The sequence below is a fragment of the Perca flavescens genome, chromosome 6, assembly GCF_004354835.1.
Source record: "Perca flavescens isolate YP-PL-M2 chromosome 6, PFLA_1.0, whole genome shotgun sequence".
NCBI lineage: Eukaryota > Metazoa > Chordata > Actinopteri > Perciformes > Percidae > Perca > Perca flavescens.
In genome coordinates, this window is record NC_041336.1 from 27463680 (window position 1) to 27484315 (window position 20636).

At 41.4% G+C, this 20636-nt stretch overlaps 2 protein-coding genes across 3 annotated transcripts; both read left to right on the forward strand.

Moving 5' to 3' along the window:
• Nucleotides 1-23: 23 nt before the first annotated feature.
• elovl4a (ELOVL fatty acid elongase 4a) lies at nt 24-7407 on the forward strand. Of its 2 annotated transcripts, none has more exons than XM_028579610.1 (7): nt 24-56; nt 2964-3046; nt 3711-3898; nt 4143-4223; nt 4850-5021; nt 5525-5652; nt 6310-7407. In XM_028579610.1, the coding sequence occupies exons 2-7, from the start codon at nt 2980-2982 to the stop codon at nt 6625-6627; spliced, it is 954 nt and encodes a 317-aa protein (XP_028435411.1). In that variant the 5' UTR covers nt 24-56; nt 2964-2979; the 3' UTR covers nt 6628-7407. The 2 variants fall into 2 exon arrangements, with proteins under 2 accessions (XP_028435411.1, XP_028435409.1); XM_028579608.1 differs by lacking the exon at nt 24-56 and adding an exon at nt 1747-1963.
• Nucleotides 7408-16017: 8610 nt separating this feature from the next.
• On the forward strand, nt 16018-20542 carry mtcl3 (MTCL family member 3). Its single transcript, XM_028579607.1, has 10 exons — nt 16018-16147; nt 16336-16560; nt 16875-17033; nt 17580-17651; nt 17980-18299; nt 18588-18723; nt 19215-19284; nt 19499-20039; nt 20159-20293; nt 20428-20542. The coding sequence occupies exons 1-10, from the start codon at nt 16112-16114 to the stop codon at nt 20540-20542; spliced, it is 1809 nt and encodes a 602-aa protein (XP_028435408.1). The 5' UTR covers nt 16018-16111.
• Nucleotides 20543-20636: the final 94 nt, after the last annotated feature.

Here is a 20636-nt window from a genome sequence, read left to right on the forward strand (position 1 = left end):
ATCTGGATCAAAATGATCCGGATTTGGAAATCCCATTTTTTGCTATTCAGGATCAGGTAATGTCTTACTTTTATGCCGGTTTTTCAGAGCAACCTTGGACTGGATCACCCTGATCCAGATACACAGTTTTAAAGATTACCAAATCCAGATTACCAGTGCTCTAAATGGGACAACATATCACAATGTGGGCTACCAGCTATGTAAAGAACAGTTAGAAGAGCCAACATGGGGTCACTGTAAGTATTTCTTATTTTGAGACAAAACACAAAAACAACATAACCATCCACTTCCATTCATAATTTCTTTTATGACCCCTCATCTGAGCCACAACAAATAAAAACAAATATACAGTACATTAACAAATACATTGTGGATATTTTGAAAACTTCTTAAAAAAAACAAAAAGGCTAAATGTCCAATAGTTAACTAAATAAAGAATGTTCAGGGTTCTTCATCTGAAGAGGAAAGACCAGCATTTCCAAGCCCTGCTTTTAGGAGGTGGATCTGAAGTTTGGCTTTGGTTTGCTGCAGTTTGGCCAGCTTGATTTGTTCCTCTGGCAGGAGTATTCTGCTCTTTCAGTTTCTCATTTAGACATGGGGACAAGATCATTTTTATTTTTATTTTAACTTTACTATACTGAATAGCTTAATTGGTAGCCTATGTCTACTTTATCTACTTTATCACTGTTACTTGGTTACACAAGTCAAGTGCAAAATATAAATAAAAGTATACACTAAATGATACAAATGTATTATTTGACTAATTTTAAAGTTTTACTACATTTTCTTCATGGAATCCACCTTGAAATCCTACCCCCTGTTGGGATAAGGATAATCCTGTTTTTTTGGATCAAAGTTATCCAAATCCTACTGACAAGTTTTGAACAACACAAACTGAAGGTTTGATCCAGATTAAAACTAGGATTGGATTCCGTGATCTAATCTGATTTCAGAATCCTTATTTCCCTTTTGAACAACCCATTTTCAAGATTTGATCCAATCCGATAACCAAAATCCGATCAGATTACCTTTGAACAACTGGCCCATGAACATGCCCTCTAACTGCAGTAGTAAAATACGTGAAGGATAATGTAACCAGTGGTGTAGTCTAATGTATTGTAGTGGGTATACTGGACTATATATTGGCCTATAAATATGGGCCATAATCTGCCTTGGGGGTGGGGAGGGCATATCATAATGGGGGGTCTGGGTGTCCTCCCCCAGGGTTATTTTCAGCGTCAAAGACTTTATTTCCTGCATTTGGATACACATTATGCACCACTTTATGGTGGAAATACTTTTATTTAGCCTATGCGAAGAAGAAAAACACAGATGAAACTTGAAGATATATCAAAAATATAATGGGAAGTATGTTGTTGCATGTCATTGGGAATTTTTAAGTGGGTATATGGAAATCCTGGGTATATGCTGTGTAAACCTGTGTATCATGTAGACTACAACACTGAGTAACAAATCATTGCCATTTAGGTTTCAACTCTAATTTAGGATTTCATTCATTTTTTGGTTGGATTATTATTAAAATAATAACATAAGATACAATCTTTTTTTTTATTGAATTGATTTAATGGCTATGACACATTACACATTTTGTAAATTAACATTGTTACTGTGCTGTAAGGAAAACCTGCGTTAATGCATTTTTATTTTGAAAGTTTGACCGGTAGTGTAAGGTGTATTCTCGTTGTCTTGCCGTTGGTGTTGTGGGGGATCAGAAGAGGAATTCAGTGAAGCAGACGCGCAGTGTAGGCTAGTGTGGTCCGTTAACGAGGAATTCATGCCATCACCGTTTATCCAGCGGCCCGTTTATTTCCCTCCGGATACGGAACACTCCATCAATCCACACATAGAGAACAGGCTCAGCCGATCACAAGCCGGGATAACGCACGCTGCATGACCTTGCATTGAATGTCATTAGACGGGTTTTTTTTAAAGCACCGACACGGTAAGGTAATAAGCATCTTCATCCGCACGGAGTAGCCTACAAGGCGAGACCAATGTCGATATTACGGGGATAGTATGTCGCCTGTGTGCCGTCCTGATTTTGAGATAATATCTTTTATGGACTGTAATCGTGTTGTGTTACAGATATGTAAGAGGAAACAGCTCAGGCGTTTTGGAAAAATCATATTGATGATAGGACTGCTCATGCAGCCTAGGTGAAGGCCGGACTGCATAGCCAACCGCAGAATGCAAATATTCGCCTCTCACATAGTTAATAGTCCTGTTGTAAATGTATGAGCCTTTAAGCCTTTTAGAAAGACACAATTTGCGGTAAAATGCTTATTCTAACAATGATGTATGGTTTATTCTCAGAGCGGTTTACGAGGACAGCGCGTGCGGGACTGAGGCAGATGCTGCAGCAGCGCTTGATCCTCTCAGGGCGGAAGAGAGAGAAATAGGGGGGGGCGTCATCTTTTTAGGGATCATTAAATCACACTGTGTCCGACTGTACACCCTGCTACTTATCAGCGTCGGTCTGGTGCCGTATACGAGATGACCCATTTCAATGTAAAAGTGGGGCACGGTGCCCTTATAAGGGCACACCAGGTTGGCTGCTGGTCGTGTTCACGCCAAAAATCTGCTGACACAATGCGCTCTGCCGGCCGGTGCTCCCCAGCTTTTGTGCGTAATGAAGCCTATAGCCCACCTATCATGGCCTCATGAGGCCACAGGCTCCTAGGCTTTCAACTGGCCTTGTGATGGCCTGGGCTCCTTTCTTTTAAACTTCACACTATTTAAAGATTAATCATAAAAAAAAACTAAAAAATGTTTATTGTTATGTTTTACTATAAAAACAAGCATATGGGGACATTGTTGATTACTGATCTTTTGGAAGATGACACCATTCTTACTCAGTGGATCCAGCGCTCTAAACTAAATGCTGGTTAAAAGCTGAGATTTTATAGAGGCCTCTATTCTCACACATGTCTCTTTAATTCCAGGTCACTGGCCACAGCCATGGAGATTGTCACACATTTCATTAATGACACCATAGAATTCTACAAATGGACCCTAACTATTGCAGGTAATAATCTTGTATGTTTGTCATTGTCAGATCTTTTTGAGAGGAATTGTGTTTTTTTGCAAGTGACTAAATACGCAAGTTCTTGTGTGTGCACTTGTATACATCTACAGGTATGTTTTTCCTGCAATGAGTCAGTAGATGCATGGATGGTGCTTCGGTGGGAATTTGCGAGAGGATGAGTCAAAGTTGCACCATTGTTGAAGAATGTGTGTATGTGCTGGGACATTGACATGAAATATACAGCAATATATTGATACTTAATGTGTATTGTTCCGTTTGGCTCCTTCATTTGTACCTTCTTTTTATAATTAAACTGGAATCAGTAGGCCTACATGAAAACATGCAGTAAAGGATTATATCTTTCACTTTTATTCACCCACTAAATCAATGTATGAATATTGTATCCTTCACCTCATAAGATTATTAAAATTCACACTCATATATAACATTCTGAACATACCACATGCACTGTTAATTAAACAAGGGTGTCTACATCAAACGGACCCCCAGACAACTCACCTCTGGACAATATCTGGCATCTGTCCTCCTGCTGTGTTTGACCTGCACTCCCCTTAAAATAAACTGCCATGGAACCCACGCTGTGTCAGTGTAACGCAAACATTAAGAATAGTTATGTAATGCTATGAGAACCTCTGTCCCACAGACAAGCGAGTGCAGAAATGGCCTCTGATGGACAACCCCCTGCCTACGCTGGCCATCAGCATCTCCTACCTGCTATTCCTCTGGCTGGGGCCCAAATACATGAAGAACAGAGAGCCCTTCCAGCTCCGCAAAACCCTCATTTTCTACAACTTCAGCATGGTTTTCCTCAACTTTTTCATCTTTAAAGAGGTAGGTTACTGGTAACTAGATGTGTTTCTGTTTAACGGCATGTGTGCAAAAACTGTAGTGAGTAATGGTGAATCTGTGGAAGTCTATCCACCCCCCTCCCCCCCCATAGATTTAGATTAACCTTATTACAGTATATCCAGCTTTCTGCCTGTACTTAGTCTCTCTGTCACTTTCACAGTGTGACTCTGCCTTTGTCCATTAACATCAGTGATTCAGTAGAGGTATTCTCTGTTTGTTTTTTTAGCTGTTTATGGCAGCACGGTCAGCGAGCTACAGTTACATTTGTCAACCAGTGGACTATTCAGAGGACCCCAATGAAGTCAGGGTGAGTGTTTGCAGCTGAGACACACAAACAAAAGACGGGGTACACACGTACACCCACTTGTGTTAAAACGAAAATGCAACATTTACCACAAAGGATCACACTGCACCTGCCCTATTATGTAACTTACTTTCTTATGGTGTACTGTGTGCAGTAATTAGCTTCCAGAAGTAACAAGACACCTCTGCTAATTTATTACGTTGTAACATGTCTCACAGATACATCTAACTTTACTTCAGTGCTCTACCAGTACTCCAGTGATTAAGAAAATCCTTTCCAGCGTGCCAGGGAAGCTTCACGCTTAGTGGATTTTAGAAACATGATCAGCTTCTGTTCGTTTGGACCAGGCTTTTGTTATCAGAAAAAGTGCGAGCTGGCAGAGGGATCATAGAAGGTGTTTGCTTTCACTTTCCTTCCAACTGCTCCATGACGTAGTTACACATCTGACACATATGTTGCTGGGTTCTCAGGTGACGTTGTAGGATTAGAAAAGAAGTTAGAAATGAGAGTCCAACTACTCTTCTATTTCTCTAACTGTCTGTGTTTCCCGCTTTGTTTCTATTTCCTTCCTCCACCTGTGTCTATTTTCTCCCATCGACCTCCCATTTCTCATGATCTGTGTGAGACAGGTGGCAGGAGCTTTGTGGTGGTATTTCATCTCTAAGGGCATCGAATATCTGGACACAGTGTTTTTCATCCTGAGGAAAAAATTCAACCAGGTTACTTTCTTGCATGTTTACCACCACTGCACCATGTTCACGCTCTGGTGGATCGGCATCAAATGGGTGGCAGGAGGACAGTGTGAGTAGCTCATGCTACAATAGAGTTCTATATTGTGCCCAATGCTTAATTCTTAATAATACATTGTCACTCAACAATGAAAGTTGTGGTCTTTACCCCCTATTTCCTATAGTTCAAAGGGCTTGATTGTGTGTTTTTGTTTTGCTCCTGATCCTAAACTGAGTCCTTTCCTATTGAGCTTTTTGTGGTGGTAAGGTAGGAAGAGGAGTCTTTTACATGTCTGTGCCCAGACTCTTTGTGTCACAATACGTCCATGTCAACAGTATTAAAAAAATGTGTGCCAAATTATTTCTTGGTAAAAAAAACTGTTAATGTGTGTCACTCTTAATCTGAAAATTAATCAATACTGTCAATTATTCACAATTTGTCGTTATATTATTAAAGAAAACTACCATTATTGACCTTAATTGGAAAAAATTACAATAAAGTGTTAATTTGTGTAACAAAACTGTATTCTAGCACCACAGTTAGCGTGACAAAACTAAACTTTCTTTTATTTGCAGCATTCTTTGATGCACACATGAATGCGGCAATCCATGTCTTGATGTACCTGTATTATGGCCTGGCCTCCTGTGGACCTAAGATCCAAAAGTACCTGTGGTGGAAGAAGTACTTGACCATCATCCAGATGGTAAGCTATCACCTTACCATGTGGCTAATCGAAATGAATTAATTCCTTTAAAGTGCTCATATTATGCTCATTTTCAGGTTCATAATTGTATTTAGAGTATATTGTATTTAGTTATATCAGAATAGGTTTACATGGTTTAATATTCTAAAAACACAACATTTTTGTTGTACTGCACATTGCTGCTGCTCTTCTTTTCACCCTGTGTGTTGAGCTCTCTGTTTTAGCTACAGAGTGAGGCATCTCACCTCTGTTCCATCTTTGTTGGGAGTCGCACATGCGCAGTAACTAGGTAAGGACTACTAGCCAGTCAGGAACAGAGTATGAGGGAGTGCCACGCTAGCAGCTAGGCGAGCATTATAACGTGTTACAAAGTGACGCCCGTTTGTCTCTGAAGTAAAGGCTGGACTACAACAGAGCCGTTTGGAGCAGTTTGTGAACAGTGTTTTCTGTTGGAGATGGTAAGTCCCTTTGGGGTGGACTTTAGACTTTTTTACTTTGTAAACCTATAACGTGCACAAAAAATATATATAACACAATAAAGGAAAGGGGAAAAGCCAAAAAGCATAATATGAGCACTTTAACACATTTTGGAAGGTTAACCCTAACTCGCGTCTTGAATCTTACAGTGAATCTCACCGATCTCTCTTTGTGTCTCAGATCCAGTTCCACATCACCATCGGCCACACAGCCTTGTCCCTCTACGTCAACTGCGACTTCCCCCACTGGATGCATTACTCCCTCATCTGCTACGCCATCACCTTCATCATCCTCTTCGGCAACTTCTACTACCAGACCTACCGCCGCCAGCAGCCCAGACGCGACGCCTCCTCCAAAGCAGGCAAGGCCCTCTCTAACGGGACCCTCAACGGGCTCAGCAAGGCCGCCAACGGAGCAGCGCTGACGGGGAGCAAAGAGGAGAAGCCCCAGGAGAACTCTGGGAGGAGGAAGAGGAAAGGAAGAGCTAAGCGAGATTAGAGGAAGAGGAGCGAGAGAGGTAGAGGTGAGGTAGGGCCTTGCTTTGGGTTCTAGGTTGACAGTGCTAAAAACATTAAAGACTTCATCTGAGTACGATTTAGATGGATGGATGCGTTAAGGCGAGATGTGTTTATTTAAGCCATGATCTGAGTTGTTGTAGATAAAATATGAGACAGGCTTGTGTTGAGAGAGGATCATTCTGTTAGTAAGAGGTGTCAAATGCCATGCCCAAGGTGGCTGTTCTCACAAATAACCCCAAATACAGTTGTGTACGTTACGGTACGGGATAGATCTTACAGTAGTATTCCCTCTCTTTATTGTGGTGCCAAGTACTGTAGTTCTGGTTTAAAAAAGTGACTTTCAGCTACTAATAAATGAGCCTGGAAAGGAAACAAAGAGTCGACCAGGCCCATTTGGCATGCTGGGAAAGCTACTTTAATGCGCCTGAGCTGCTTGAAAAAGATGATATACAGTACCATTTTTATTGTTACTGCTGTATTGAGACAGGAATACACATAACACGTGCACACAACCATTCATTTATATTTGAGCTATTATTTTTTGTTCTTCACCTTTCCAGATATAACTGATGATAATGTACAGTACCATGTCATTTTTGTCCTCATCTTATTCAAGTTGTCATTGATGTTCCGTGAGAGAGACTTACGTTTACAGCTCTTGTTTACTGAATAGACACCTCTGCAGTTGTCCACTTATTTGTGAACATTGAATTGTCTTATTTATTCTTATTTATTTCTAGTTGTGGACTCAGCTGCCACTCATATTTGAGCTGTCACCCATTAGTGTACAGTGACATTCTGAAGAAGGAAAATAAATCAATATCCACAGGTAAAATGTACATAGAAATAGAAATTATAGATCTAATCCTTTGAGACTTGGATGAGATTGTTCCATCACTGGTTTCTGATGGAACAATCGCCAAGTGTATCTCATAGAAGGTTAAAAATGTTCTATTTCTGTATACATCCATAGCAGGTTTTATATATCCCTACTTGTATGTAATGCGATGAAATGTAATGAATATTATCCAGAGAAATGATGGATCTGATGATTAGCTCAATGTTTCCCGTTTTGACAGAAAAGCCGGTGGACTGAGTTTTGTCGCTGCAGATGTTTACCTGTCTTTTTATATTATAACTGACGTTGTTGTTTGTCTTACATGCTGGTGAAAATGTGTGCCGAACAAAGAAATGATGGTGGAGAATTCAGAACTAGCTTACAGCCAGTTTTTATCAAGTTAGTTAGGCCTACCTTAAGCACCATTTTCTTCCCATGTTCAATCAGATATCTTTTGTGTCTATGTTTTCAGGCTTAATCTGAACTGGCTTGAATGTACATTTATCAAGGGAAAGATTTGGATTTAAGAAGATAAACGTTATGAATTATATACAAAAAGAGCTGGTGGACCTCTATAGTGACTTTGTATGTTATACTATGATGAATAACTTTGCTCTGCCTGTAGTATATAGAGTATAATTCAGTCGCCGGCTCTATATCAGCAAATCAGCTTTATGTCACCCATTAACCAATGCATTTTGATGTTATTTATTGTTGTTTTTTTCTATTTATTTTTATGTAAATACAAATTTTCATGTTATTGAAAGTGCTTGTCTGTGTATTTGTGTTATTTTTGTGTTGTACATATTACATTGTGATATTTTGTACACTACACATTTGGGAATGTTCCCAGCTTGTTAGCTTGGACAAAACACCTCCACATTGCTTCTGTGTTGTTTTTTTTATTTTTATTTTTTAAAGTATTATCATTTTGAACTCTCTTCAAATTGAATTAAACTGAATGCCTGTACAAATGATGGCTTCCTTTTGCCACTTCATTTCACTGGATACATAATGTACATAATCATGCTTCTTTAATGATGATATACATCAAGGCTATGTTTTGACATTGATGACTTGAAAAGACGTTATGTAGTAATGTTACTGATTAGCAGAGTGGCTTTCCAACACTAGAGGGCACCCTGTTTGCATGACAGTAAATTAACATCAATGTTACTCTACAGTATGCTTACTGTGTTCCCCACGATTTCAACCAGCCACCGTTATTATGTCTTATTTATGACTTCTCCCCAAGATAAAGAACATAAAGTTTCAAGAGGATTACAACATAAATGCGACCAATATATTACATGATGTGTGTGTGTGTGTGTGTGTGTGTGTGTGTGTGTGTGTGTGTGTGTGTGTGTGTGTGTGTGTGTGTGTGTGTGCCAATACAAATACAGTTAAAATGAGCTCCACCTTGACCAACTACAACATTACAGCACTGCTTCCATGTTAATGCATTGGCAATACTAATTAAAAAATCATATTTTAACACTCTGAAATGGGACATTCGGCCAAATTAGTTATTTATTTACTTTTTATACTTTAAGAACATTTAGGTAAGACTACTCTTTTACTTTTCCCTAAGTAACAGTTAATGCAGGACTTCTACTTGTAATGGAGTATTTTTACATTTTGGTATTGCTACTTTTATTTAAGCAAAGAACCTGAATACTTCTTCCAACTCTGTGGAAGCCAAAATAGATACCTTGAGTTTAATTTGTAAATATCTTTTCACGGGTTTTCCCAAACTGTTCAGCAGTGAAAGAAATCCTGGTGTGAAATGTGTTTAGTAGGCCTACTGTTGCGATGCAGCTTCAGCTTTTCACTTTGCCATATATGTCTGTTTGACAGTTTTGTTTGGTTATGAACAAACTAAATAAACTAACAACATTACAATTTTTTATTGATTTTAAAAGGCCCCTACCCCTTCAGCAATCCATATTTATGGCAAATAAGCATAACAAATCTGTAGCGGTATAGAAGTGTGGTTCCAGTATAGGGTGGAGTCATGTCTTGAGTCATATGTTGCTTATATGTTACTTGCCTGATAAACTGATTTTTTTTTTTTTATTTAATAACTGTGCTAAAGGTTAATCTCTGGAAACCTGTTTGGTAGACAAAAAGAGAAAACCCTCCTAAAATTTAATTTATTACATTGCTCATCCCATCCCTGAATTCTCCTCCCATTTTGACGAGCATAGACAAAGGTTTCCATGGAAACCGTACACAGCAGCTGCCTGACCCCTCCTACCCACCCATCCTCCCCCTCCCAAATACCTTCCAACCCCACCCACTGCATCCCCTCCTCCTCCTGCTTCTGAATCAGCTGTGGTCTATGTGGGAAACAGTACCAACGCAATAAACTATTTAACAGTGTTTTAGTGCTTGTGTGTGTGGGGGTGGGTGTGTGGATTAGAGATTGGAGGGTTCATGTGTGTGTGTGTGTGTGTGTGTGTGTGTGTGTGTGTGTGTGTGTGTGTTTGCTTGTGTAATAGGTGGAGAGATTGAGAAACACATTAGTATGTGTGTGTGCGTTTGAAATCCCCCGCAGAGTTTATGAGTGGGAGGCCTCCACTAGCAGAGGGGTATTACATGGATGATGTTTGTGTTATTCTTCAACCCAGAGCAATAATTTCACAACTCGGTAACAGAAAACCATAACATCATCATCATCAGCAGCAGCAGCATTTCCCTTGGATGGTGGCCCCATATCCTTCCAACTGTTTCAGCCCTTTCCTCCAGTCTCTTCTGCTTGACAAACACAAGCGCCTTGAAGTCCTTTTTAAATCGTAAGCCATTACACATCTTTTATAATGGACACAATGGCAGATTTGGCCTGCGGGCATCACTAGCCTTGTCTGCCAGTTTATCGGTTACTGTGTTAGTTTAAACCCTAATTAGTGTAATATCATTAATGTGTAGCTTTTCAATTTCATGTCAGTCAACCCAATGCATTCACTCTTTTCTATATCTTCACACACAACATGAATAGAGCATGAGCGCTAAACACATCTAGATTGTGTAGGCCATTATGCATATATGTCTATGTGTTTGTGTCCACAACAGGATTCAAATGACTACATCAGCATTTATTTAAGTGGGTGTCTTTGTCTGTGCAGAAGCACCTCCTTCAGTGAAATCCCATGTGGATTTCACAGCAAAGTAAAAACATTTTCCTGCCTGTCAGAAGCTCAGTTGATATCTGGAGCACAACAACTGAGACCGGAGACAGGTGTGTTTCTTTTATGCCTCATGGGAGAAACGTATTGCACCAATAAGGCACAGGCTTCACAAAGCCCTCCTCTGCGTATACCTGCCAGAATAAGGGCATAAAGACTTATTTTTCATTTCCTCATTCATGGCATGGCATTGTTTTAGCAATAATTATTAATGAATAATGAAAATGTCTGTTTATGACTTACTGTACGTGAGTTGTTCTCCCCCTGATCTTTGTTCTTTTTCAGAAAAATGTATTTGTTTACACTGGAGTTTAAGGCCAAAACCAACAATCTCTATGTGAAATTCTGTGTGTCCTCTTTTAATATGGCACACTTAATATGGCAATTATGCTAATGTGTCAAACTTCATGTGGAAAGGATAGGATGCAAAAAACGTTTTATGCAGCCATCTTAAATAGCACATAGCAGTTTAAAAAATAGGAAACTACAGCATGACACTGCAGATTATTCCTGACTGTGTAATAAACAGTGACGAGTACAGCGCCTGGGATCCCCCTCTACACATGGTGTTACTGTGATGATCCGGGGTAAGGGTGTTTGTGAATAATAGAGAAAGTGAGAATGAGAGAGAGAGACTTGGGAGTGTAAAATGAATGAGGGTGATATTTTTAGATGAAAGTTTATCAAGGACTCTCTCTCTCTCTCTCTCTCTCTCTCTCTCTCTCTCTCTTTTCTCTCTCTCTCTCTCCCTCTCAAACCTGAGCGCTCTCACCAGTAAATGATGTGGGATGAAGGACTGGGAAGTGAAAGATGTACTACTCAAGATGGACACAATGGGAAAAACTAAAACAATTGTCAGTTGGGGTTGCATATAAGTCATGTCAACATGTTCTGTCATGGGATAAGATACAGAGAGGCAACTTAAAGTGCAGAAATAAGTGTTAATAATGTATTTTAACAAAAAAGACAAGATAAGACATTTGATCCACGTTGAAAATTACAGTCGATTAATGTATTTCGTCCAAACATTGACTTATGTCCACTGTAGTGGACATTTGAGTTTCATTCCTCTCCTTGGAATCTTTTGTGCAAGTCTCTTAATTCCTGCTGTACTGTACAGAGGACATCCTGGGCTTTTCAGTGATGTGTTATTTGATTGGCTGGGAGGCCAGGAACCGCCTCTATCTTTCAATCCAAAATGGACAGCATAGGAACAAGCACATTTTATGGAAAGATAAGAGATGAGTCAAATATTATTTGTCTATGGTTTTGTTACTATGATAATCATATATTTTCTTGTTCATTAAGGTGTTAGGAATCATATATTGAGTTCTGATAGAAACTACATTATGTATCTTTTGAAAAATTTGCCATTTTATGAATGTCAATTATAGTGGACATCAGGACTATCTTCATGTAAATAATGACTCCACATCTACCAAATTTGTCTTTTTTCGTACTCAAATGATCCTGTTGTCCACTACAGTGGACATTCTTTAAATAAATAAAAATAAAAAAATGTAAATTGTAAGATGTTTTTTTAACCTTAAACAGTTATGGAATCACAAAAAAATCTGATTAGGAAAAACAAAATTTTCCTTGGTTCTCAGGAGGACTGGATGGGGTTTAATGTAATTATGAAAGAAACTGATGTCTTCTCAGAGCGTGAAATGACACTTTCTCACCCTTTTTTGTTTTACTTCAGACAAAGCAGTATTAGTCATCTTGTCTGACACATTGGAGCCTCCATGATGCAGACATCTGTCACTTTAATGCAAGCAAATGATTGAATAGGGGCAGAAGGAGAGGATAGGTGGGGGGGGAGTGGTGAACGTGTGTCTATGTGTGTGTCACTGTGAAAGGGAGTGCAAAACCCCAAACATCTGTTGTCCCATTCAGGGAAAATGGATCATCATTCTTGGCCAAACTGGCTGATTGGCAGTGCAACATCTTGTCGGGTAATTAAAATGTGATTACAATAGAGAGCAGTCTTATTTCGGAATAGATCAAGATGTAGTGTTGTAAAAGCCTACAGTGACAGAAAGCAAATGGATTGCACAGAGGTAGGAGGCTAAGAGCAGCTGTGGTTAATGAAGCCTTAGCAGTGCTGTGGAGTTAGGTCTGGCAAAGGCCGACTACTGAAGCCTTAACAGAAGCTAAAATCCATGCCATAAAACTTCCAGAGCAGAGAAAATCCTAGCTTTCTCACAAGTCAATCCCTTTCTTCCTGCAAACGTACTTGTTAATTTACTCAGGAATGATTCATGCAACACCAGTCCGCCTCCTTTGCCGTGTATCTTCAAACAACATTGGGTGTGTGTGCTTAATCTTGTCGGCACTGGGCCAAGAGTTAAAAAGTCCACATGACTGGTGAGATGGGTCTGGTCTGCTGTAATGTAATTCAATCAAAGTGAAGACGCCTTAAGGAACCAATGAGAGTTGGGCCTGTTTCCAAACAGAATAAAAAGTCCTCAGTAACCATTTCCATTGGAAAACCTCACACATGAACCTGTTTTCAAACCAAATCCAATATCATTGCACATTTCCAGTTTGTTACACAAGATTTTAAAAAAAAAAAAAAAATTCTGGGAGAAATGAATGGCAGGCAGAACTCCAAAATGAAATGTCTTATTTATCCCTTGACAACGTTAAGTAAGGCCCATTCGCCCCTTTCCAAACACTAAAGAGTTTGAGAAATAATTCTTGTGCATTTATGGAAAACCTTTGTCCAACGTCTTCAGTTTGTGGTTTGAGAGAAAGAAAGAAAGAAAGAAAGGAAGTATAGGAAGAAAGGAAGAAAGGAAGAAAGAAAGAAAGGAAAGAAAGGAAAGAAGGAAGAAAGGAAGGAAGGAAGGAAGGAAGAAGGATGAGAGATGGGAGAAAGCGGACAGCAGCCAAGAAACAATATATATATAGCATATAGAACAATGATGGCCAAAACTGTATGAGACAATCCATCATCACATCCTGTACAGTGTGTTGAAAATCCTAAATTCTTGATAAACATGCTGTGCGTTACTTGCTGTAGTTCGATGACAGCGGTTGAATATTGTCCATTGAGGTCTTAGTCCTTTTTTACTGGCATAATGTGCAATGCTGTTCCCTTGGAAAGTTAAACGTTTTATAAAACTTTGGAAGAGTCACATTCTCTCTAGTGGTTAATTTAAATCCATATACTTAAGGTCACATCCAAATGACTGAATGCAAGGTGAATGCACAGTTGCAAGTGGCAGCATCTAATCACTGTTGAGACAGCCAGACAGAGAGAGAGGGAGAGCCAGACAGAGAGAGAGGGAGAGAGAAAGAGAGAGAGAGAGAGAGAGAGAGAGAGAGAGAGAGAGAGAGAGATTGGGAGGGAGGGAGGGAGGGAGAGAGAAAATCCAGTTTTCTTCCAATGAGAGCAGCGTGCTGCGTGCAGCTTCACTTCCGTGCAGCCCCGGCCCTCCCAGCGATGATGTAATGTCATGAATATTGAAACAGGTTGTTTGGTGATCGGGAGGCGCTCCAGTCAGCATCCCTTCTGCCTCCCCATCACCATTACCCTTCAGCATCCGACAAAACACCCAGAAAAGGTAAGAAATTGATTTGGAGCTTCATGATTTTCACGTGATAATCTATTGTCTTTGAGCACACATGCGTGTTTTAGATGAATGTGACAACAGTAAACTGTACGAAGGGCAAATGTCTGACTGTGGTCCACCCTGTGTTCTGTGTACTGTCAGGCCTCCAAGGTGGTTTGATTGACTGTTGCTGCTCCCAGTTGTTTATATGAAGAAAACACGAAACGGGGTTATGCTTTCTTCCTTGTTTAGACTAATTTGATATTCTTTATTTAATCAGCACTGAGTGAGAGATTGTGTGGCTGGCAGTCGGTTTTTTTGTGTGTGCTTTTAATACCAAAGAGACAAAAGAACAAATGCATAAACTGTGGAACAGGTCAAAGCAGCGTTGTGTCCGTTGCTTCTGATACTTTCATTGCTCACCTTCCATCCACTTGAGTAATGATTCATCAGGCATGTTGGATATATGAGGAGTAAGATGACGGCTGACGGAAAACGGCAGAACTCCTGTAAGCCTGCATGTGGCTCATCAGATCTGATCTATCAAGAAACTGGACCGTGCTTTGTTTCTTTTGGGTCGATCGAGGATCAGATCAGAGGCCACTCAAACCCTTATTCTTGTCAAGTGAACAGGCGGCGCGGATGAATTGGCTGGCTGCTGCTCCAGGTTTAACAGCCAATGACATTTTTCTTCTCTTTGCTCTCTCTCTCTCTCTCTCTCTCTCTCTCTCTCTCTCTCTCTCTCTCTCTCTCTCTCTCTCTCTCTCTCTCGCCCATTGCCCATTCGGAAGCGCACATGACGCAAATGGCTGTCTAATTACCCGAGCTGCAGCTGATCTCACACTCCTCTCATCAAACAAGGGCTGAATGGCCGAGTGCATAATCACTGGTGGTCACGTCCCTGTCTCTGGGCGTCAGCCTGATTAGCCTCGCTTTATGTAGCCTAAAAACCCATCTAAATCATTCACGGTGCGTTTTTGGAGTGCCTGTTTTTCAATAACCACATCTTATCGTTTTTTTTCAATCTGGTGAAAAACTTGGACTATTTGGTCGACCTGTAGAGAATCACCTTTCATTGTTGAGTTTTTTTTCTTCCAACTGCAGGGATACTGGAGGAGGGGATGGAAGTTGTTGGTGAGGATGAGCTGAACCTCTGACACCATGATGAACCCATCCTCTGCCGACTCACCGCGGCAGCCAGACAATAGCAGCCGGAAGCAGCAGCGATCGTCGTCTCCGGCCGGGCTCAAAGACAGTGGATCTAAAGCTACACAGAAGGGCAGCAACCCGTCCAAACCCATCACGTCAAAGCAAGGAGGAGTGGGAGGGGGAGGGGGAGGAGGAGGAAGAAACAGCCGAGGTCATTCTCCCGTTTCCACAGGCAGGGAGCGGCAGGCCGGAGGCTCTCCTGCCGTCAGAGGCGCGGCTGCTGTCCAGGCTGCTGGTGCTGAAAGCCCGACGCTGAGCAGGCCCGCGGCGGCAGACAGGGGTGGCATCCAGACAGCAGAAGACTCCCCCCGCCTTGTCGCTGACACCTCCTCATCCTCTAGAGCAGATGCGAACCGCGTCGTCTCCGACCAGCCCTGCGCATCCAAATCCCCAAAACTAAGGAGCAAAAATCCGAGAGGTGGGGAGGCGGCAGCGGCGACGAGCGGCAACAAGAAGAGCTCCAAAGGCACAATAGGATGCGGACCCGGTTTCTGGAAGGAGGGATGCTTGCAGTCCGAGCTAATACAGTTTCATTTAAATAAGAGCTTGGGGAAGAAAGGGACAAAGATGCAGACGAAATCATCATCCCCGCCGAGCTCAGAGCCGGAGCTGTCACCCGAGCGTGACAATCCACGAGCAGCTCCACAGCCGGACACGAGACTACAAGAAGATATGGAGAGGCTGGAGGAGGAAAACGAGGATCTTAAGGTAAATTGGTAACATATTACAAGCCTAACAATTTGTATTTGTTTATAGAAGTTGCCATTTTTAGCGTGCGCAATGGTTGCACCTGTTGAATTTGGTTACCGGCTGGATAATGACTAGTCCTTTGGAGGGCCAGGTTGGATTTCATTATTTTGAGACGCATTTTCGTATTTTTCTCCGTGTTTTGCTAGATTGAAATCGAGGAGATGCGGGCAGAAATGGATGAGATGCGGGACACATTTTATGAGGAAGACGCGTGCCAGCTGCAGGACATGCGCAGAGAGCTGGAGAGAGCCAACAAGAACTGTAGGATCCTTCAGTACCGACTGAAGAAGGCCGAAAGGAAGAGGCTCCGGTTCGCAGAGAGTGGCCAGGTGGATGGAGAGCTGCTCAGAAGTCTGGAGCAAGACCTCAAGGTGAGTCTGTGGCGGGTTGAGCATCATTATATTATATCCTTCTCACTTTACTTCTGCCCAGGTGAATTATTATAATCATCTATTTTGAAGTACACTCTTAGACGTGTATATATATATATATATATATATATATATATATATATATATATATATATATATATAGTATATGTTAAATATAGAGTATAAGTTAAGCACAAAAAGTAAAAGTATACTTAGTAGTAGCAATACATTTTGTATACTTGAATTTTATTTCTAATTCACTAAAGTATACTATGTTTTCACCTGGATGTCTTCTGTCTCTGTCCCTCTCCCAGGTGGCGAAGGATGTGTCTGTGCGCTTGCACCACGAGCTGGAGAACGTGGAGGAGAAGAGGACGAAGACAGAGGACGAGAATGAGAAGCTGAGGCAGCAGCTGATAAAGGTGGAGGTCACCAAGCAGGCCCTGCAGAATGAACTGGAGAAAGCCAAAGAGGTGAAGGGATAGTGACAGTTGACAGTGTTGCGTATTGTTTTTTTCACCTACTGTGTCAGTGTGCTTATTCAAGTGCAATGCAAATTTGGCCTGAACCATATTAAAGGTCAGGTTGAAGATATTCCAAAATGCCAGAGCAAGATATAGCTTATTTTCGAGGCGGTAATGGTGCATTCCCATTGCCCAGATTTATGTCCTAATATCCTTTGTACAGTACAATTTGTGATATACTCATTCATACTTACAAACATGACAAAATGAAAAAAACAAATACAATTTCTTTTTGGGGGTATTTTTCACTTTAAGCCTATACAATCACACTTGCACTTTCAGATTAAATTGAATATTTTCATTTCATTTCATTTATTATACAGGAAAGAATTAAAAGTAACATTAAGTTACAGTTTAAACGGGCCTTTACCAGAAAGGTTCTTCCTGTTTTTCCAATACTGAGTCTTCAGTGCTCCATAAATCTGGATGATATCATTGCCTTCAGTAAGAAAACAGTGAGCTGATGATAATGATGTAACCAATGTTTCCCTGCAGCTTTCGCTGAAAAGAAAAGGAAGCAAGGATGGGCAGAGAGCAGAGAGAAAGACTCCACAGACCCCCACCGAGGTGAGTCAGCAATTACATTATTAAATCATAAAGTTATAGACTTCGATGAAGATGTTTAATAATGAGGTTGTTGTTGCAATGCAATTTCCAAATAAAAACAAAATGTTCCATGCAGAACTAGGCATTAGAGAGTCACAATTTGTAGTGAGTGCAAGTAATATAAGGAAAAATGTGCTGAGGCAATGAAGCTGATCCCAGGAATGTACATTCATAACTTACACGTGAAAAACTACATTGCTAGTTTTTTTTTAACTTTGTGATATTGTATTTACAACTCAGAGGACTGAAAGTAATGGGCAAATGAAGAATGGTTCCTCTCTCTCCACAGGAAGAAAATGATGATTTAAAATGCCAGCTGGCCTTCATCAAGGAGGAAGCCATTTTGATGAGGAAAAAAATGGCAAAGATTGACAAGGAGAAGGACCGACTAGAACAGGAGCTGCAGAAGTACCGCTCTTTCTACGGGGACGTGGACAGCCCTCTGCCTAAAGGTGAGGCTGGAGGGCCTCCCACCACCCGCGAATCAGAGCTGAAACTCCGCTTACGCCTGGTGGAGGAGGAGGCAAACATCTTGGGGAGGAAGATTGTGGAGCTGGAGGTGGAGAACAGGGGGCTGAAGGCTGAACTGGATGACATGAGGGAGGACAGGTACTTTGCACTCACTCATTAGATCTTGATCTTGATTCACAAGACTTGGTGAAATGTAGTAATAGTTGTAATGGAAAGGACGTGAATCATATTCCCATATTAGGGAGAATTCAATCCTTAATTTGTGACAAGGAAAATAATTTTCATTGTTGAGTTTATCCAGACTGTATAGTGAAAATATTGTTTAAAAGAAAAAATGGAATAGAAACGAGGGGGCTGTAAAAACATTCAGTCACAGTTATCAATGCTTATTTCCTCTCCTAGTCTGGTGGCAGCAGGAGTGGACAGCTCTGGGATTGGAGGTCAACAGTGCAGAGAGCAGGGCGAGGCCCTGTCGGAGCTGAGGCAGCAGCTTCAGCTGGTGGAGGATGAGGCAGAACTTCTCCGCAGGAATTTAGCAGATGTGGAAGAAGAGAACAAAAAGGTAGATGGATTAGACTGTGCTCCAAAAAGGGCCAATTTCCTCAGCAGGTCCATTGCATTGTTACCTAAGATCCAAGGACAAAACTACTCACAGTGGGACTGGTATACAATAACAACTTTATACATCGAATGGAAATACTTTCCCCTTAGTTTCTCTGTCTGGGACTGCTATCTATATAGTTCGCCCTCAATTTAAAGCCTTGTTAAGCATTGTGACAATTTAAATGTTTCAGTCAAAATGGCAACAGACTGTAAATAGTATATGACGTATGTTTTCTGATATTCATAAAAATGTTGCTTTAATTTCAGCGATGTAAGATGTAAAGTGTCTCCTCTTCCCTTGAGCTATTATTGGTATCATCAATGACTTTTGATGCCTTTTATAAAAGCCGTCTGTTATCTAAGCCTCATACATAAGAAATTTGAATGTGTGAACTAATGATACTCGCAGCACTAAATACACTTGGGAATAACATTCTTTTCCATCTTTAGGTGACTAATGAACTCAATAAACTGAAATACAAGGCTGGATCCCATGAAGCTGGATCGAGACATGGAGGAGGTTTGTTTAGTTTTCATCTTTTCGGTGTCTGTCAGTAAGTCATTGTTGCAGGAGACAAAACAACTGCGCTGCAGAGCGTGAGATATCTGTGCTTTTTTTCAGCTTGATAAATCTCTATCGGATGCAAAATGTATGTTTCACAAAGCCACCAGGAGCTCTCATTTGCAGAGGTGTTCCACTTTTCATTGTTGCCTTCTTTCAACCCCAGGAGGAGCTGACCCCGCTAAAGTGGAGGCCCTCCAGGAGGAGCTGAAAGCGGCACGTCTGCAGATCAACGAACTGAGCGGCAAAGTCATGCAGCTCCAGTACGAGAACCGCGTGCTGCTCTCCAACATGCAGCGCTATGACCTGGCATCCCACCTGGGCATCCGCGGCAGCCCTCGGGACAGTGACGCAGAGAGCGACGGAGGACGGGATGACGACACCCCCTCAGCCTCGGCGTCCTCCCCCCGCCTCCTCCCTCCCCACCGCAAGCGGGAGGGCCCTATTGGAGGGGAGAGTGACTCAGATGAGGTGAGGAACATCCGCTGCCTCACCCCGACACGTTCCCTTTACTCACCTGTAGACAGCCGTTTTTTATCCAGAAGCCTGAAGGACCGGCAGCACATGATAGACATCCGCATCGAGGCGGAGAGGCTGGGTCGGACCATCGATAGGCTCATCGCTGACACCAGCACTATCATCGCCGAGGCACGAGTATATGTCACCAACGGGGAGCTGTTTGCAAGGCTGGATGAGGATGAGGAAGGTGGCAGGTATAAACATATGACAGCGGTTAGGAATCATAGTATTTCCCCATTCAACTCACCCTGACCCCTAAAGCATGTCAAAGCGCTATTTCGAGTCCAAAACACACTCTACCTGTGCTCAACAGGATCCGAGAACATGAGCTGCTGTATCGTATCACCGCGCAGATGAAAGCCTTCAGGAAGGAGTTGCAGAGCTTCATAGACCGGCTGGATGTCCCCAAGCAGGAGGACAGACAGGAAGAGGAGCCACTGTCTGTAAGCTGACGCAAACACATGAACGAATGACATGAATGACTGCAATTTCTGTGTTCTCCAATATTCACTTTTCTTACGAATTGTCAATCTGCCCCTCATTCCCTCTGCCCCCCAACCTTTTAATTTACCTGTCATCCATCAAGATGTTCCAGCCCATTATTTTGCTGATCCTCATTCTTGTTCTTTTTTCCTCACTCTCTTATGCTACCATTTTTAAATTGGTATTTCTTTTCACCCTGTTCTTTGTTCTGTAAAGCACACCCTCAATATCATATTATGTACATTTTTGAATGGGTTCTTTTTTTTACTTATTCATTGATTTTTCATTTCTGTTATTTTGAACACATC